The following is a 19,043-nucleotide window of genomic DNA, read 5'->3' as shown; positions in this document are numbered from 1 at the left end:
GATCCTGATTGTAGGGAGCTGAAATCTCTCTGGGACTCACTGCTGGCCACTACCCAGCTTGTGTGAACGTTTGACTTAATTTCTTGGAGTTGGATTTTTTGGTCAAAAATCAGTTTTTTTGATGACCGCGGATATGGAAAACTTTTCAGATTTCAGACATTTTGGTAAAAAACTAAAATGTATGTTTTCTCCCTGGATCCTATTGATAGGGAGATGAGATCTCTCAGGGATTCATTTCTGGCCTCTACCCAGCTTGTGTGAACATTTGACTCAATTTCGTGGAGTTGGATTTTTTGGTCAAAAATGAGTTTTTTTGATGACCGCGGATATGGAAAACTTTTCAGATTTGAGACATTTTGGTAAAAAACTAAAATGTATGTTTTCTCCCTGGATCCTATCGGTAGGGAGCTGAAATCTCTCGGGGATTCATTTCTGGCCTCTACCCAGCTTGTGTGAACGTTTGACTTAATTTCGTGAAGTTGGATTTTTTGGTCAAAAATCAGTTTTTTTGATGACCGCGGATATGGAAAACTTTTCAGATTTGAGACATTTTGGTAAAAAACTAAATTGTATGTTTTCTCCCTGGATCCTATTGGTAGGGAGCTGAAATCTCTCGGGGATTCATTTCTGGCCTCTACCCAGCTTGTGTGAATATTTACTTAATTTCGTGGAGTTGTATTTTTTGGTCAAAAATCAGTTTTTTTGATGACCGCGGATATGGAAAACTGTGCAGATTTGAGACATTTTGGTAAAAACCTAAAGTGTTTGTTTTCTCCCTGGATCCTGACTGTAGGGAGCTGAAATCTCTCGGGGATTCATTTCTGGCCTCTACCCAGCTTGTGTGAACATTTGACTTAATTTCGTGGAGTTGTATTTTTTGGTCAAAAATCAATTTTTGTTTATGACCGCGGATATGGAAAACTGTGCAGATTTGAGACATTTTGGTAAAAACCTAAAGTGTTTGTTTTCTCCCTGGATCCTGACTGTAGGGAGCTGAAATCTCTCGGGGATTCATTTCTGGCCTCTACCCAGCTTGTGTGAACATTTGACTTAATTTCGTGAAGTTGGATTTTTTGGTTAAAAATCAGCTTTTTTGATGACCGCGGATATGGAAAACTTTTCAGATTTGAGACATTTTGGTAAAAAAACAAATTGTATGTTTTCTGCCTAAATCCTATCGGTAGGGAGCTGAAATCTCTCAGGGATGCATTTCTGGCCTCTACCCAGCTTGTGTGAACGTTTGACTTTATTTCGTGAAGTTGGATATTTTGGTCAGAAATCAGTTTTTTTGATGATCGCGGATATGGAAAACTTTTCAGATTTGAGACATTTTGGTAAAAAAAAAAAAAGGTATGTTTTCTCCCTGGATCCTATCGGTAGGGAGCTGTAATCTCTCGGGGATTCATTTCTTGCCTCTACCCAGCTTGTGTGAACATTTGATTTAATTTCGTGGAGTTGTATTTTTTGGTCAAAAATCAGTTTTTTTGATGACCGCGGATATGGAAAACTGTGCAGATTTGAGACATTTTGGTAAAAACTTTAAGTGTTTGTTTTCTCCCTGGATCCTGACTGTAGGGAGCTGAAATCTCTCGGGGATTCATTTCTGGCCTCTACCCAGCTTGTGTGAACATTTGACTTAATTTCGTGGAGTTGGATTTTTTGGTCAAAAATCAGTTTTTTTGATGACCGCGGATATGGAAAACTTTTCAGATTTCAGACATTTTGGTAAAGAGGTAAAATGTTTGTTTTCTCCCTGGATCATGACTGTAGTGAGCTGAATTCTCGCAGGAATTCATTTCTGGTCTCTAACCACCTTGTGTGAACATTTGACTTAATTTTCTGAAGTTAGATTTTTTGGTCAAAAATCAGTTTTTTTATGACTTCGGATTTGGAAAACTTTTTAGGGACATATGTAGGGCCCTATGTGTATTTCTTCCTCCATGGTCCATGCAACCTCAGCTCAGCTGGCGAAGGGGTGGGCCGCCTAAAATACTTTCGGGATGGGATTGCCTTGTTACAAAAAAATGCAATCTTTTTGCGTACATTTTCCCATACGAGGGACCGAGCTGGTTACGGACCGAGTTGGACATGGACCGAGTTGGACATGGACCGAGTTGGTTACGGACCGAGTTGGTCACGAACTGAGTCGGTCGTGGGCCGAGTCGGTTACGGACCGAGTCGGTCATGGACCGAGTCGGTTACGGACCGAGTTGACTCGGACCGAGTTGGTCACGGACCGAGTTGACCTGAAAGCATACAATGCGTTAGTAGATAAAAGCCATAAGCGTTTTTGAATGATCGCTGTATGATGTCTGTTCAATAGTGGTTGAATTTCACGGATTTTCAACCCAAAACATATTGGTGAGTATCATCGAAGCCCCATTTCTTCGTCTTTGACATGTGGAAATGCCAGTAGGTGCTTTCAAAGGTATTTTTGTCAAGTATTTTGCGTGATTTTTGTGGTGAATTTTGAAATTGTCACTTTGACAATAATTCCGTTGTGGGACGCTAGTACGACAGACCAACATCTCAAATATCAAAAAAGGAGTTCTAGTGCCCCAGTTAGTGGGACTAATGTAGGCCTACCCTAACGTTTGCGCGGCCCAGAACGAGGCGCAATTTGATTTTTCGCCTGTAGCGCCTACCCCGCGAATGGGCAGGGATAAACTGATGGAGACCCTGGTGATGTATGGAGAATTTAGTAAACTTGTAAAATTAATTCAAACAACATGAAGTGCCAGCAGCATATTGTTCTAATCTCACATGTGCACCACATGAACTTGATGAAAGCAGCGATCATTCATCCAAATTCTCACCAGTAGGTATAGTTCGAAACATAGACTGGAAATTCCAGTCATATATTTGTTACAGTATGTACACGGTAATGGGTCTTTTTTTATTATTGTTAATTTTGATCATTTTCAAATTTGAAATTCAATAGAGAGTCTTCAAACGGAAGAACGTGTACTTGGAGTTAAATGCAGTACGACTGTGCCATCTTGAGCCACAGCATCATGTTCTGGAGATTGGCTTTGGGCCAGGGGTCGGTCTGAAGGCTGCTGCTGAAACCATTGTTGGTGGTAGGTTTGCCGTTGGAGAGGCATTGAAGTTACGGTGTGACAGTTCATAAGTGAATTTTTAAGCTCTGGCAACAGAGCTTTTACAAGTCACTCGAATATGGTGTAGGTAGGTTGGTCTAGATCCTTCTGTCTATGAATTTCGGTCCAAAAAACGAAAAATGAGCCCCCTAACTTACACCAGTAAAGCTGTAAGTGCCAAATTGTAACTGTCCAAAAAGAAAAAGCAAACAAAATGCATTAAATCACTAGGGTACGGTGTAGGTAAATTGGTCTAGATCCTTAGGTCAGTACGAAAAAACGAACCCCCCTAATTGGCCCATAAAGCTGTAAGTACCAATCAGGCATGCAACTTTTCCTCGGATCAGCTGATTTCCTCTTTTTTTACTTCCCATGTGTGCCATTGAAAATAGAAAAACACTGTACAAAGTCTGGGAAAAATTTGAATTTCCTCTTTTTTTGTGATTTCCCAGTTGCATGCCTGACCAATTGTAACTGTCCAAGAAAAGCAAACAAAATACATTATAAATACTTGACAAAAATTGTTTGTAATAATTTGTAACAATGTTAATGAAATTTTTTGAATAGAGGCAAAAGAATGTGCGCTAATGTTATAGTCATGTGGTATTTTTGTGCGCTACAAACTTTAGGGGGCTTCTACACACCTGTCACTATACATCACCCCTGCCTCTGGCCCTGTGTCATTTTGATGTGTCTCAGGGCATGGGAACTTTGTATCATGAAAGTCACTAATATTTTGCATTGTGACTTTCAACAAAATGGGAAATTCTTATTTCAATTGACAATCACTACCAAGTTCAGGCATGCAACATTTCCTCAGATCAGCTGATTTCCTCGTTTTTCACTTCACGTTGTGCCATTCAAAACTGAAAAACACTGTACAAAGTCTTGTAAAGATTAGAGTGACAAAAATTGTTTGTAACAATTCGTGACATTGTCTATGAATTTTTTTGAATAGAGGCAAAATAATGTGAGCTAATGTTTTAGTCACGTGGTATTTTTGTGCGCTACAAACTTTAGGGGGCTTCTACACACCTGTCACTATACATCACCCCTGCCTCTGGCCCTGTGTCATTTTTATGTGTCTCAGGGCATGGGAACTTTGTATCATGAAAGTCACTAATATTTTGCATTGTGACTTTCAACAAAATGGGAAATTCTTATTTCAATTGACAATCACTACCAAGTTCAGGCATGCAACATTTCCTCAGATCAGCTGATTTCCTCGTTTTTCACTTCACGTTGTGCCATTCAAAACTGAAAAACACTGTACAAAGTCTTGTAAAGATTAGAGTTTCCTCGTTTTTAGTTTCTTCCAAGTTGCATGCCTGCAAGTTAGTTTTTGTATCTTTTCATGCCATACTTTCATACGGCCAGAGCTTATTGGGCAATTGCACTTGTTTTCTTTATCAGTCAGTACTTGTACTGTAGTCTTTGATCACCTTGACATCAAATGTATGTTATTGTTCTGTTCCACGTTTGTGCTGCTTTTGTTGGATTAAAGTTGTATTTTATCGTTAGATTCGGATGCAGTTTTTCATAACATTGTTCGGAAGTGAGTTGAAGAACACTTCTGATTTACACAACATACTTTATCTTTGGAATTTGCCGTTAGGTAAAGTGTATGGCATCGACTATTCTCCAGAGATGGTAAAGGAAGCCCAGCGTTCCCTGGAGTCCGAAATTGCAAGTGGGAAAGTTCAAGTTGAACTGGGCGATGCAGCCAGCTTGCCGTACCCGGATGCCTCCATGGACCGCATCTACCACTGTAACTGCTACTACTTCTGGCCGGAACCGGCAAAGGTCGCAGGGCAACTGCACCGAGTCTTGAAACCCGGGGGTTTTATGGTCACCACTTTGTGCCTTGATTCAGTTCGGGCGACAGCGGAACGCGGTTTGTTTCCTGACGGCACCCACTGGGAGCCGGAACCATACATGGAGGCCCTACGGAATGCTGGATTTTCCGACGTGACCATGGAAGACCTGCTTCATGCTGATGCAGAGAAGAAGATTACTTATCAGGTTATATTAGCCCACAGGAAATGATGGGTTTTTTTTCAAGACCTGTTCATTCAAAAAAAAAACCCCAAATACCCAAGAAATATTGTTCAGAGAACAATTGGGAAAAATATTCAGTCTTAAGTCCCAGGGAACCTTTTTTAACCCGTTGTATTGTTATTCTAATCTGTAAATTGTACCTAAAATTCTTTTATTTTTGTGCAGAAAACTTTGTTCCATAAATTCTATCAACGCAGTTAACAAAGTCATCAACTACTTGGATCTATCTTTAAGGATGTGACTTTCTGTTTAATTTTGTAAACGTTTAACACAAATTTTGAACCGATTAAACAGTAAAACGTTTAGCCATTTCGCAAAGGTTGACGCCTGTCATTACGCCTGCAGACCGGCGTGATTGACATGATAAATCAACAATGATTGCCATGATAAATCACCCCGAATGTAATCAATTACTGCGGTGTGTCTGTTGGGGAATAGGTAGTCAATACATAAATAGTTGATAACCACGACTTAGTTTATTCCACAACAATTATTAATATGAGTTAACTGGACTCGTTGAAAGGTGAACTGAGGAATAGAGAACTGACCGACGAATACTGAATATACTGCTGAGGAAGTACTGAATATTAATACTGACTATGAATGGCTGATGGAATGAATGAATGATACCAAGTGAATTCAAGAACTGCTCATGGGGCAGTGCTTGTGGAAACAGGATCGGATGTACCGGTAGTTGAAAGTTACAGATACACATGTATTTCAGAAGGGAATAATTTGGTCACTTTCTTTGTTTGCTAGATTCTCAGAACTAAAGATGACTATGAATGAGCAATAACATCTTAAACAACTATATTTGCTGTACTTCGAAACTTACAATGTCAAATGGCCAGTGAGTCATGGAATGAATGGGTCAACAAATAGTGGGCATCGATCGAGGTCATTTGCTTTGTATAAAACAATATACACGTTGTGTCCTAGGGGTAACTCTACAACTCAATAATTGACACGGAGACATGTGTAACTGTCAGAAAGGGCCTAAAAGGGCCAAACATATTGTCATGTCAAAACTATCACTTGAACAAGATAGAGGTAAAGTTAAGTAGGGCCTACTGGAACTTTCCACAAAGACGCGCACGCATGCGCATTGGCGGTACATCAATAGTCGACTACTCTTACTTCAAGTCCATACCCAACACACTTCATAGGCACAACTGGTGTATTTACAAGCAAACAAAAATACAATACAGTGTACAAGCAAACACAAAAAGTTTGTGTGTGTGTGCACACCTCAGTAAGAAGTTTGTTTTGTTCATTATTATGTTGGGTATCGAAATCTAGACACTGCCGACCCGTCATGCCTGCAGCACATTATTGTTCATAATTATTATGGTGACGGCGACAGTAACAAAAACTCTACATAAATGTGTACAATGTGCTTTGTTTAACCTACGCATTATTTACAAAGAGTATTAATGAGTAAAAAATCATCAAGGGTTGTTTTATTCTGTTCGAATATTTCAGAAGGAATGGAGGAGGAAGGGGATGTGATTATGACTGTACAAGTTGTTCCTTCAGAGGCTGAGACAAAAGTGACAGCATAATGCAACTTTTTCCTTCCCGCCCCAACTTTCTACCTCTGATGAACCAACACTACTTCTATATTCTCATTGGCCGGCCCCCAGTCAGGCTTTGTCAAGTATCTCAGAACAAGATATCTGATTGGCCGATCACCCCTCCAAGCCTTCTCGGTCATTGGTTACAATTTGTGACTCTTGATTTGCTATACACACAGGTTTACACGTATATGGGTAATAGTCCAAATCAGGTGTAAATAGTCCAAAACACATGTAGAGTATTTTGATCCTCAAATCCAGCAAAACTGATGAAGACATTTTTCGTCAGTTGCAGAATACAGAAAGTATACTTTCATCATTCGTGAAAATTGTAAAGGTCCACAGTGTCCTGTAGACGTAACAATTGCATTAAAAAAAATCAGAGACACGTGTTAAAGCAGTTACAATCATACTAAAAATCAATACACCAAGGTTTTCGTTGATTGAAATTTTAAATAAATAAACTTTGCAAATATTGGTCACCTAATAAACTAAACATTGCTTTCATTTTGTTCAGTCCCAAGGGCGCCGTTGGGTAAAATCTCAATCATTCTATCATTTTCGCAATTCGGTTCTGATGCTTGTCCATCAGGCTTCCTCGGCCATATCTGAAAGAATGATGACAATGATACAACAGAATGCATGACATAAAGAGTGCGTAACCAATTTAGTGTATAACCAACTATAACATAAAAAAGCAAGATAATCCTTACATAAAAAAGTAGACTATAAAGGCACTCACGGACATTAAAGGAAGCAATTGTTTTGGTTATGTTTCCCCTTTTTTACAACTACATACATCATCAGCGGCCATCATTAACAAGACAGAGACAGGATCATCGTTCCTGTATTATGTCTAGACACTCTTTGTTTAATATGCACCAGTGGCGTAAAGCTGTGCCGGCAAGTGTGTGTGTGGGGGGGGGGGGGGGGGGGGAGGAGATGGGGATGACCAAAATCCAAGAATTGCCCAGCCGTGGAAAGGCGGGGGGGGGGGGGGGGCGCTCTTCGGGATATAGATGTATATCAATATGTATACTCGCGCTTACATCAAACGGCGCATTTTAAAAGCTTTTGTACTTTGTTTCTCCATTTTTCAGTGCTATTGAATACATTTTTGTTGTTGGGATGTTCAAAAACTGCCTCGAAATCCGCATTTTTTTTTGCCATCACAAAAAAGTGCGGGGGATGATTCAATAGCCCACCCCGGTCAAAAAGTGGGGTGTATAACCCCCTCCACCCCCCCCCCCCCTTGGCATTTACGCCCATGATATGTACTTAAAACTGCAACTCGGAAAAAAAGTTTAGTGCATACATTATTTTGTCCAAGAGGGTATTGACGCATAGGCCCCAACATACCTTGCATAGTACTACTACAGCAATAACGCAACCGAGGTTGGCAATTAATGACAGGCAAAGAGTAACAATAAGCCAAGTCGGGGCACTTGCAGAGCTATCTGGAGTGCCTGTCACTGCAGAGGTGTCACCAAACGTAGCCGCCAAGGCAGTTGTGGTAGATTGAAGTGATGTGAAACCTGCAAAAACGTTATGTTTTAATTCGTTATAAACTGACTCTAGTGAATATTCATAATTTCGATGAATGCCTCAGTGTGTGATGCTCAGTCGTCAAAAAATGTTGCTTTTGTTGGCTCTTATAAAGGCGACTTTAATACTTCTTATCAAGACACTTTAAATAAAGCACGTGAAAGATACTTGCTTGCTTATTGGTCTTGAAGTTCTTAAGTAAGGATAACCATGAAATATCACTGCCACTCTTTCAATGAGATTTATTTCAGAAAGATTTCACAAACAAAAGTATTTTCATCCCCCGGATGCTACGCCACTGGCCAAGAGCAAAATAATATTGAGGCTCACGTGGGCGGGTAGGCGTAGAGGGAGCTGTGGTGACAGTCACCGTCAGGTGGCTACCATTCCTGGATGCTAGACCCTCTCCGCACGCTTGACATCTGTACATGTACTTGTCCACACTACTCGCTGTAATTGGGATTGATGCTGAGGTAGTGAAGGTGTTGACCGAATAGTCGCCTAAAACATACCACAAAAACAGGGACGTTATTAATTATGTATAGCTGAGAACACAAGATAATTGCATAAACTTTATAATCATTTAAATGTCTTGCCTACAACAAAACTTGAGAAACTTGTTTTCCCTTAACTTCAGCATCTCCGTGAAATCGGGCCCTTATTTTGAAATCGTGCTTTCATGTTCCTCTTGTAAACACGTTTTAATTCAGAGACATGATGCAGCAAGAATATACAACCGGATTACTTTCCATTCCAAACGGGGATGATGAGGCGCCCTCGAGATCAGTAAAGACCATGTGACAGTTTACAAAATTGGATGCTGTGAACACTTGATGCCAATTTTCATAATTTGAAACAATGGGCCCGACATTTGGGTTTCCTCTTTTTAATCACCCTGTATATACGTACTTTGTGTTACGGTGAATCTGTCGCTGATGAGTTGTGTGTCTCCGTCACTATACTCAAGCAGCCATCGGAGAGACACGGCAGGCCTAACATTCTGTACGATGCAGGTCAGCATTGGTTTCTTAAAGTCGTACGGCAATACTGCCTCGCACGCAGTCACGGAGATTCGCCGCGTGCATTGGGTGACGTCGGGAAACGGCTGCTTGGGAGATACTAAACACACACCAAAAATACGTTGTTGACAAATGTAGGAGAAAAATGAGACTTTTAGCGTATCACCAGAATACAAATGCTAAAAATGCTCGAAACGTTTAACACTCCATGTTTTACCATACATGTCCACCAACCAGTACAAAGGTAAAACTATATCATCAACCAACAACTATATAAAAAGCAGGAACATAAAGCACGTTAAAGGGTTTTCATGGGCACAAAGCTGCTATATCAAAGGTTTTTTTTTTAAAGAACATGCAGTTCCCTTAAAAAATCATTGAAAAAAAGTTGAGAACAAAAGTGTTCAGACTTCCTGGATTTTATATCAATTTTTGTTTTTAGGGTGTTTTTTTGTGCAAACCAGATATCCAAGCCACAGGCACAGCGTTCTCAAAAAAGTTGACTTCTAAATCCCAAATGGACGGTATGCTAAAAAATATATATATATAATTTTTCGTTATATGTTTCCACCCTTCAGAATATTGATGGTTAAAAACTGGAGCTATAACCGAATGAAACGCGGGCCGACATTCATGCTTTTGACCAGCTCAGGCAAAAACATACCTATCGCCAACCCACTCACCTTTGACACGCATAGCCACGTGCCCGTCAATCAAGGGTTCCCAATTCGGTTTGACGCTACAGAAGTAGGTCCCTTCATCTGAGTCGGTAACGTTCTCAATAACCAGAGTGAGGTTTCTGTTGATGTCATACACGCCCTCCGGTATACCGTTTTGTGGAGCGGTATTTCCAAGGAAGTAGGAGATCAAGATGTTTTCATCCCGTTTTTCAGGGAAGTACCAGTACATGGCGTCGATCTGATCCAGCGTGATTCGTCCGGATGCGAAGGGAGGGCAGGACAAGATGCCAGGGTGCCCCCGCTCCAGAATGATGGTTCCATCCTCGTTGTTACTTGCTTGGGTACAAATAACCACCACCACCACTGAAACAACTACAACGGGGATAATATTCCAAGGGATCGATTAGAAACTATAATACGTGAACAAATTCTAAAGAATCAAGATGGTGGACAATCAACCGAGCAGGTTTAAAACAAAAATTGTTGCATATTACACTTAAAAAGGATTGTGGTCCAGTTCAACTTGTATATGGCAGTTTTGGCAAAGCAATTTTACCCCGTAAAACCACATGTGACTGAAGGGGGGGAAAACACTTTGTATGGGTCAGTCCGAGATTGGTGCACGTTTGTAACACATGCTAAATCTAGCTCTGTATCAATAATTTAAGCGATTGATCATTAAACAACTCTGCAGAGTAATTTTATGTTTCAGACAAAATTAACTCCTCTCAGGGTCATTATTATAATGTGCACACAAACAATAAAGACATTTTCGATCAGTATCAGGTTTTGCCCTTCACCGATGTATAAACACTGTATACTCAGAGTGGTGCCTCCCGAGTGAAAGTTAGAAAAGAATCACTCGGGTGACTCAGAATTTTGTTTCTAACTTTCACTCGGGAGGTAACACACTGATTATACAGAGTTTATACGTCGGTGAAGGGCAACACCCTCATAATTACATCAGCCAGATGCAAATTCCATCTTACGAATAAATTTGCGATCCTTGTTTGTAAAAATTAATATTCCAATATGATATGAAAACAAACAAAACTTACAAGCCGAACTTAACGGCTAGCTGAGAGTTTTTCTTTTAGCCGAGTGATAATGTCTATCTCTGTCCAGTGGCGTAACTAAGGCCCCCCCCCCCGCCCCATTAGAATTGAGGGAGGGCAAAATGAAATGTTTATTGTAAACGAACCCAAGTTACGTCACTGTCTTGGTTATAGACCTTATGCGTTTAGACGGAGTTAGAGGGCAACGGTTTCGTATTGCCTGCTGATGGACATGAGTAAACCTTTTGTGCGTTTATTATAACATTATTTGAATAACAAAGAAAAACACCCTCTGAGATACCTGCAAAACAACCTCGTTCTCCATTGTGTCGAGCAGTACAACGCTCCCACCACTACCTGCTCTCTCTGACCCTGGTATTGGATCATTACCGTGTTCCAAAATCTTACACATGTATGCAAATTAGGAATAGTCTGGTGCCTGGCTTTGCTTTAAATCAGTGTTTTATTTTCGTATGCGGTGCTAGTTATGTCTGGGGTAAAAACAGAATCAATTCTCGGCGTATATAAAATCAGAAAACACGATTTGTTTTCAAAGTTAAAATGTAACAATCTTATCCAGCCAGGGGGAATGGATTTTAGATTGAGTGGACGTAATTCACATTGAAGTTAAATCACGTTATAGTACACGCTGGAAATAAAACACAGAATACAAAATACAAAACCATTGCTTGCTATTGCTGTATATCGAATAATTAAGTTACCCACCCAGGGGTTAATGAGGTTGAAAAGAAAGTAACCTTTGGGAATAAGGTTTCCTGGAACACATAATATTTGTAGCATAGGCCTACATGCATGCCGCTGTTTTGCGTCGAAGTGTTATTTCACTGCAACTATACGTTCCTGTTCACACACAGGCCTAAGTGGCAATAATCTCTTTTTACGTCTCCATTGGAAAAAAATACCTAGAAACTAGTTCGTTTCAAAAATTGACAAAGTGCAAAACGTAACTGGCGCATGTGCACATTATTTTTATGGTCTGACTGAAGTGCGCAAGGGATGCAATTTATTTACCTAGAACCATCCACAGGTCTATGGGCGCTTGGATCATGTTGAGCAACGCCGCTAAAAAGAACAAACAGAAAATTGTATTAATACTCCAAATGTCAAGCCATAGTAAAGTACATTTGAAAGCAAAATATGGAAGGATTTAAACTAGGCTATGCCTCACAACATCACAAACATGATCTGTGAAAAAAAGGTAGCCTCACGTGAAGTTCGCTAACACGTGCTTCCGGGGTTTTTTTTGAGAATTTTTCCTTATTTTGAGAGTACTGCATGACTGAAAAAAAAATTAAAGTGTGTACAGAGCAACCGCATAAAATCCCATGTGCAAAATTTTGCTTCTTCGAATCTTTATTAAGTGATTTAAAACTCTTCTCATTTTGCTTTCAACTTCTCTGCCTGGGTTTCACCATGTTTCATTTTTTTTTTTTTTAATCTCTCTCACTATATAGTAAACATTCTCACATCACTCCTGTATTAGCAGATCTCCACTGGCTTGCAGTATCATACACAATCAAATACAAACTTGGCCTATTCCTGTACAAAATCCTCCACAACAATGCACCGGAGTATCTCATCGACCTCATCCACCCGTACTCAACAGCACGCACCGGACTCGCTCCGCTCCAGTGAGCTTATGATGCCATGCCTCATGACTCCAGGACCTTCACTCTCCCTATTTACACACAGGAAATACACTGTGTCTATAAATAGGGTCGTTCGTTGTGACGGTGAGGCTGACTATGTATATACAACCAGCTGGCGCGCTCAACATCAAGCCATATTAAATGAGAAGTAGACTTGCAGCGGTCGTTTACCGGCGATACGCAGAAGCGGCTATAATAGATCAATATTGGCTTAACGGTACAAACAAATATTGTTTATTTGAAATTTCTTGCTTCCAGGTGACATAAACAAAACAAGTTTATATAAAAACAGGGGATGATCTAGCTTTCAGGAATGGGGGGGGGGGGGGTTGACTGCGTGCAGGTGGTTCGGGGCGTGCCCCCCTCCCCCCCCCCCCCCCCCCGGAAAATTTAGAAATCTACGATGCCTTCTCCTGCATTATAATATAAGGGATTTAAAAATACAATCAGGATGGCAGATTTTGGACACCATAAAGAAGCATTTGCTTCCTGTTGTTTAGTAAATGCTGTACAGTAAAGGAAATTTTTATTCATACGAAATCAAGCATTTGCTTCTCCTTGTTTGCTTGTACTCCAAGAAAAATGTTTTTACTTTTTGCTTAAACTTCGTAGCATTAACTAGTTTTTATACATATTGTCACCCGCTTTGTCTCGCACGGACACCATAGGATTATTGTGCAGGTGAAAAGTAGACTTGCAGCGGTCGTTTACCGGCGATACGCAGTAGCGCATACAACAAGAAAAAGCGGTAAAGAAACCACAACAGATTTTTGTATGCTTTGCAAATTCCTTCATTAAATTATGTTAAGCTCTTACCACCACCGTGCATGTACAGCTGTTAACGGATGTGTTTGTGGGGCGTACGTATGTACGTGCAGACAAAAGCACACGCAAGGGTCGTTGAGGCAAACGGCAATACAACTAGCTGGCGCGGCGCGCGGTGTATGTAGCGGTAAGGCCAAAAAACAAATAGGTCGGTCTCTGGTCAGCGCGCGCGTCGATTCTAATCATGCGCGTCGATCTTTTTTTTTCCAAAATGTTCCGCGGTAGCTCCAACAGCGCCCTCTATTTCCGCACCTCCTCTTTTTTTTTTTACCAAAGAGCATTAAGGAATGGGAAATTGCACCAAGGCAAATGATCGAAAGCACCAAGGCAAGTTATGGAGGACACCAATGTACATGAGGACACCAAAAAAGCAAAATAGTACCTACCTTGTCTGTACAATCCAAGCTTGAAGAAAAAATAAAGCAATTAAAAAAAAAAAAGCCGCGTGGCCGCGTCAATTCCGGAACTTTGGTCTGACCAGAGACCGAATATTTTTTTTGGGGGGGGGCCTAACATGGAGGTATAGCGGTCGTTTACCGGCGATACGCAGAAGCGGCTATAATAGATCAATATGGCTTAATGGTACAATCAAATATTGTTTATTTGAAAGTTCTTGCTTCCAGGTGACATAAACAAAACAAGTTTATATAAAAACAGGGGATGATCTAGCTTTCAGGAATGGGGGGGGGGGTTGACTGCGTTCATGTGGTTCGGGGCGTGCCCCCCCCCCCCCCCCCGCCGGAAAATTTAGAAATCTACGATGCCTTCTCCTGCATTATAAGGGATTTAAAAATACAATCAGGAATTTCAACATTCCATATTTTTGGGGGCCCAATTTTACGCATCATAACATTAGTCAGAGGCTGAACATTACTGTGTGACGATCGGGTGATAGATCCTTTGCTGCAGCGTCAGCCCGAGTATGGAACGAACTCCCTCTGGCTATCAAAATCATCTCCATCCATCAATGATCACAACATTTTAAGATAAACATAAAACCTCACATGTACAAACAAGTTTACTCTCACAACGCACAGTCCTAACTTTGACTTTCTCCTCAAGCACCATGAGCGCCTTTTTGTAGGCGGATACCGGCGCTTTACAAATATTCTTTATTATTATACAAGATGAACAAGCGGTAAAGGAACAAGAAAATATTTCTAAGGCCAAAAAAAAAAACATGCTTCTTGTCCGCCTTTATATACAAATCCACCGCCGCGCCGCTTGAAGCTCTCACTATTGGCTTTAAATGTCACGTGAGGCAAATCATTTACATACAGGCAATGTACGACGACCTTTTGTACCGCATACACGGCTGAAAGTAAATACATCAGATAAAACTGGATTCAGTTGCGAATACATCTTAAAGGGAATGTACAACATGGAACGTCGAGTTTATACCTCTGGTTCTTTTCAGAACCATTCTTTTAGTTGAGAAATTATTCGCACGTGGTGTTTCCGCAAACCTTTCATTATTTAGTATCTCTACCATGATGCAAAGGCTCATCTTACCTACATTGGTAGTTTGTGGCAATTTTCAGAAATGAGTGCATTTGGAGGATTTATATGTTTTAGCAAATATTGTTAAACTATTTGTTTCAAGTTTATGGCTTGTAGGTGCTGGAAAAAAAAACAAGAAAAACAATTATATTCTTGTAATCTGGTTTCCTGACCCCACTTAAGATGAAATGGAGCAATTTATAGACTTTGGGGAATTGTATAGCCGGAGTATCAATTTAGCTGGCTTGTCGGTACCCGGCCACAGGTATCAATTGCAAAGAAATAAAGCGTTGGAAAAAATACAATTTGTCTTGAAAATGTCAGCACACCAGGAGCCACAATTTTACAGGATGCTTAGACTGTCATTCCCTAACAATCCAGTAAGGTATTTCGTGATAATTGGATCATTTCGTTTTTTGATGTTTGCAAATGTTATATCTTCCCTTTAATTATAACCATAGACTTCAAATTCCAGTCGTTTAGTGATCCTTTATTTGTTAAGTTGCCGTACAGCTAAAGGGGATTTGATTTGTATTATCTTAAATTTTCATTGACTTTCATGATGACATTAAATGCTTTTGGAAAGAATGTAGTATTCAGACGCCTTTGTTTACAAAGTCCATGGAGCGTTGATTGAATTTATAAAGGATTTTGTAGCAAATTTGAAATGTTACTCATTCCCTTTAATATAAAATGTGTGTGCACTACCGGGTTTCGCACTGTATTACATGTGCACTGCCTGCGGCGCGCTTGCCATAATCACAAAGAGAGATTGAATCAATGAAGGGCAGTTGAAAATCGCGTTACCGCTGCCGTGATGATGCCTATTAACGTATGTGGGTTATTTTATGAATTAGGGTGCCAGCTTGTGACAGTTTGACCCAAAATGGAAAATTTGATTGACAGGGAGGGAATTCAATAATAATTTTCAGTATAACGTAAAGATATTGCCATTCCTCATTAATTGTAGCCAAAATCAGACATTATATACTCAAGAAATATAATGCCAAAAATAACATGTCAAAACCCATTCATGGTTTCACGTGTAAGGGGAAAATCAAATTAATTTTCTGCTTATTTTTGTGATGATACATCTTCGATGTGGTGTGTTAATTTTATGTAGACCCAGAATAACACATTAATGGTTATTGTGAAAATAACTTGCTTACGGTTGCTTAGACTAATGTGCATGATAAGCGGGGCACCATTTGGTGTCCCATATACACGTGAAACCTAGTAAATTGGCCGAATGATAAAGAGGTTCCAAGCACGCGTGCAATTTTTTTTAAAATAATTTTTACACTTATCAAGTGAGACATGTAATTAATGGTGATGCCAGTGAACCCAATAATCTTTTTATTTCTCAGAAACATTACACAAATTTCCCATGTATTAAAAGGGACACTAAAAAAACGGGTCTCGTTTACATATAAAACATTTGGGATAACGCACTGTGAATCTTGCTCAACTAGTTAAATATTAAACCATTTATATGGCATTCAAAAGCAGTATTAACTTGCAAATAACATAATGCAGTGCTATTTTTCAAACACATTATATTGTGTGCACATGGTATAGTATTTGATCACATATAAGAACCAACAAACCATTTCAAAAAGCAGTTTAAAAAAATGTCACAACCTTGGTGTCTCTTTACCCGTGAAACTGTGAACTTTTTAAGACACCCAACTTCAGGAAAATTCACTCCTGGTGAAATTGTTCAGAACCGTGACCCTTTGTCTCCATCGATGCGCATGCGCGTCTATTTTGCACATGAAGCGAGCCATTCATCTGGAACCGGGTCAGAGCTTTTTGTGCACTCGCGCTTGGTTTTTTTTTTACAATCACCACTTGTAGTCTGCATCTGCATCAATACTGCTCAACACTCCTTGTTACATTGCAGTTGCAGTAAACCGAGCAGGGTTGTGAGTGCGCATGGATGATTCTAGTTTCTTAAGTGCTTGTACAGTTGTTGCTTGAAGGGTAGTTTGTCAGTGATCGATGTAATATTCACAGGTAATTGGTTCCACTCGGTTAACAGTCCTTGGGAAAAAAGAGTATTTATAACAGTCCTTTCTTGCTTGTAGTCTGAGGAAGGTGTTTGCGTTTGAGAATCTAGATGAGCGTGTGGTCGGGCGTAAGATGGTTCTTGCCGGGAGGGCTAGGTGACCGTGTAATCCATTGTTGAAGACGTTGAGGCGGTGCTCCTTTCTTCTCAATGAGAGAGTATCCCATATCAGTGCTGAGATCATAGCAGATGGGCTGCTCTTGTTGTCGTAGTCTCTGAACACAAATCTTGCTCCTCTGCGTTGGACAGCTTCAATCTGCGTTATCTGATCTTGTGTATATGGATCCCAAGCAGCCGAGCTGTACTCTAAGTGAGGTCTAACAAATGTGGTTTAAGTCTTTGATCACACTGACTCCAAATGTCTGTTATTGCTGAATGCGTTGCGTGCTTTTGATGATTTTTTTCTCGGATGAAATTGTTCATAAAATCCTTTGGGAAGTGAGTTGAAGAACATGTGCATGAGGTTGCTGATTTACTCTTCTTTCTTTGCATCTTTGAAAATTTCCCATTCTCCAGAGATGGTGATGGAAGCCAAGCGTTCCCTGGAGTCAGAAAATGCCAGTGGGAATGGTGCAGGTTGAACTCGGCGACGCAGCCAGCCTGCCATACTCAGATGCCTCCATGGACCGCATCTACCACTACTGTTACTGCTACTTCTTCTGGCCGGAACCGGCAAAGGTCGCAGGGGAACTGCACCGAGTCTTGAAACCTGGGGGTTTTATGGTCACGACTTTGTGCCTGGATTCAATTCGGGCGACAGCGGAACGCGGTTTGTTTCCTAATGGCACCCGCTGGGAGCCGGAACCATACATGGAGGCCCTACGGAACGCTGGATTTTCGGCCGTGACCATGACCTGCTTCATGCTGATGCAGAGAAGAAGATAACTTATCAGGCTATATTGGCCCACAGGAAATGATGTGCTTTTTCAGGACCTGTTCATAAAAAAAACAACCCAAATACCCAAGAAATATTGTTCACAGAACAATCGGGAAAAAATATTCTTTAACAATAATTTGATCACCGTTGTATTGTTATACTAAACTGTAAATTGTACGTAAAATTGTTGCATATTTGTGCAAGAAACTTTGTTCCATAAATTCTATCAACCATGGTTGATAGGGTCACATTTCATTGCCTTAAAAACTAAAACAAGGATTTTACAATGTAAGACGTTTATAATTTTCTTGGAGGTTCGGACGTGTAAAACAAGTCTTGCTCACAGCGCACCTGGTCAAGTGGTAATTTGATAGGACTAATTTAACATTTTTATGTCTGTAATAAATGCATGTACTCATATATACACGCATGTACTCGTACATGTGTATGCTAAAATTTATATCACTCGTATGTATTCAGCATCAATCTGAATCTGAATCAGTTCACAACATCACACCGCCTTGTCAATGAGAAAAGGCAAATAAAATATTTGCAAATCCAGAAATTATAGCAGGGTTCCCAGCCACTGTGGAAATCAGGGAAAAAAAACCTTGAAAATGCGTTTCCATGTTTCCAGGTGGGGGAAAACTCAAGGAATTTGGAAAAAACACCAATCTTAAGGAAAACTCAGGGAATTTGACAGTCACCCAGAGAAGGGAAAGGTTTTGGCCCATGCAGTTTGGCGTATGTGCATCTTGAGCCATGTGTCCAACTTGTGTCCATTGATTGATTTGCTACGGAGGCTTGTGCGTGTTCATGCAGTGTGCATATTAGGCCAAAAAAATTAATAATCGGTCTCTGGTCAGACCGAAGTTCCGGAATTGATGCGATGACGCGTTGTTTGGTTGTTGTTGTTGTTGTTTTTTTTGGGGGGGGGTGGTTTTTTTTTTCAAGCTTCAATTGTACAGACAAGGTGGGTACTATTTTGCTTTTTTGTGTCCTCATTATACATTGGTGTCCTCCATCATTTGCCTTGGTGCCCTTTATCATTTGCCTTGGTGCAATTTCCCCATT

The 19,043-nt window shown here is 40.3% G+C and overlaps 2 protein-coding genes across 2 annotated transcripts in view; one reads left to right on the top strand and one right to left on the bottom strand.

The window, feature by feature from the left end:
* Positions 1 to 6,604, top strand: part of LOC119746434 (demethylmenaquinone methyltransferase-like) — a 32,133-nt gene extending 25,529 nt beyond the window's left edge. The window contains exons 2-3 of the mRNA XM_038223392.1: positions 2,942 to 3,080; positions 4,714 to 6,604. Of these exons, the coding sequence (XP_038079320.1) occupies positions 2,942 to 3,080; positions 4,714 to 5,144 (570 nt within the window). The 3' untranslated portion in view covers positions 5,145 to 6,604. The remainder of the gene's footprint in view (positions 1 to 2,941; positions 3,081 to 4,713) is intronic.
* A 1,682-nt stretch (positions 6,605 to 8,286) lies between these two features.
* On the bottom strand, positions 8,287 to 12,706 carry LOC119743974. Its single transcript, XM_038220070.1, has 5 exons — positions 12,664 to 12,706; positions 12,062 to 12,112; positions 9,978 to 10,346; positions 9,185 to 9,394; positions 8,287 to 8,776 (listed from the first exon to the last, which is right to left on the bottom strand). The coding sequence occupies exons 1-5, from the start codon at positions 12,704 to 12,706 to the stop codon at positions 8,523 to 8,525; spliced, it is 927 nt and encodes a 308-aa protein (XP_038075998.1). The 3' UTR covers positions 8,287 to 8,522.
* Positions 12,707 to 19,043: the final 6,337 nt, after the last annotated feature.

Source organism: Patiria miniata, unplaced genomic scaffold (genome assembly GCF_015706575.1).
Source record: "Patiria miniata isolate m_02_andy unplaced genomic scaffold, ASM1570657v1 HiC_scaffold_12, whole genome shotgun sequence".
NCBI classification, from domain to species: domain Eukaryota; kingdom Metazoa; phylum Echinodermata; class Asteroidea; order Valvatida; family Asterinidae; genus Patiria; species Patiria miniata.
The sequence above is the reverse complement of the archived record's forward strand: the minus strand, read 5'-3'. Positions and strand labels throughout refer to the sequence as shown.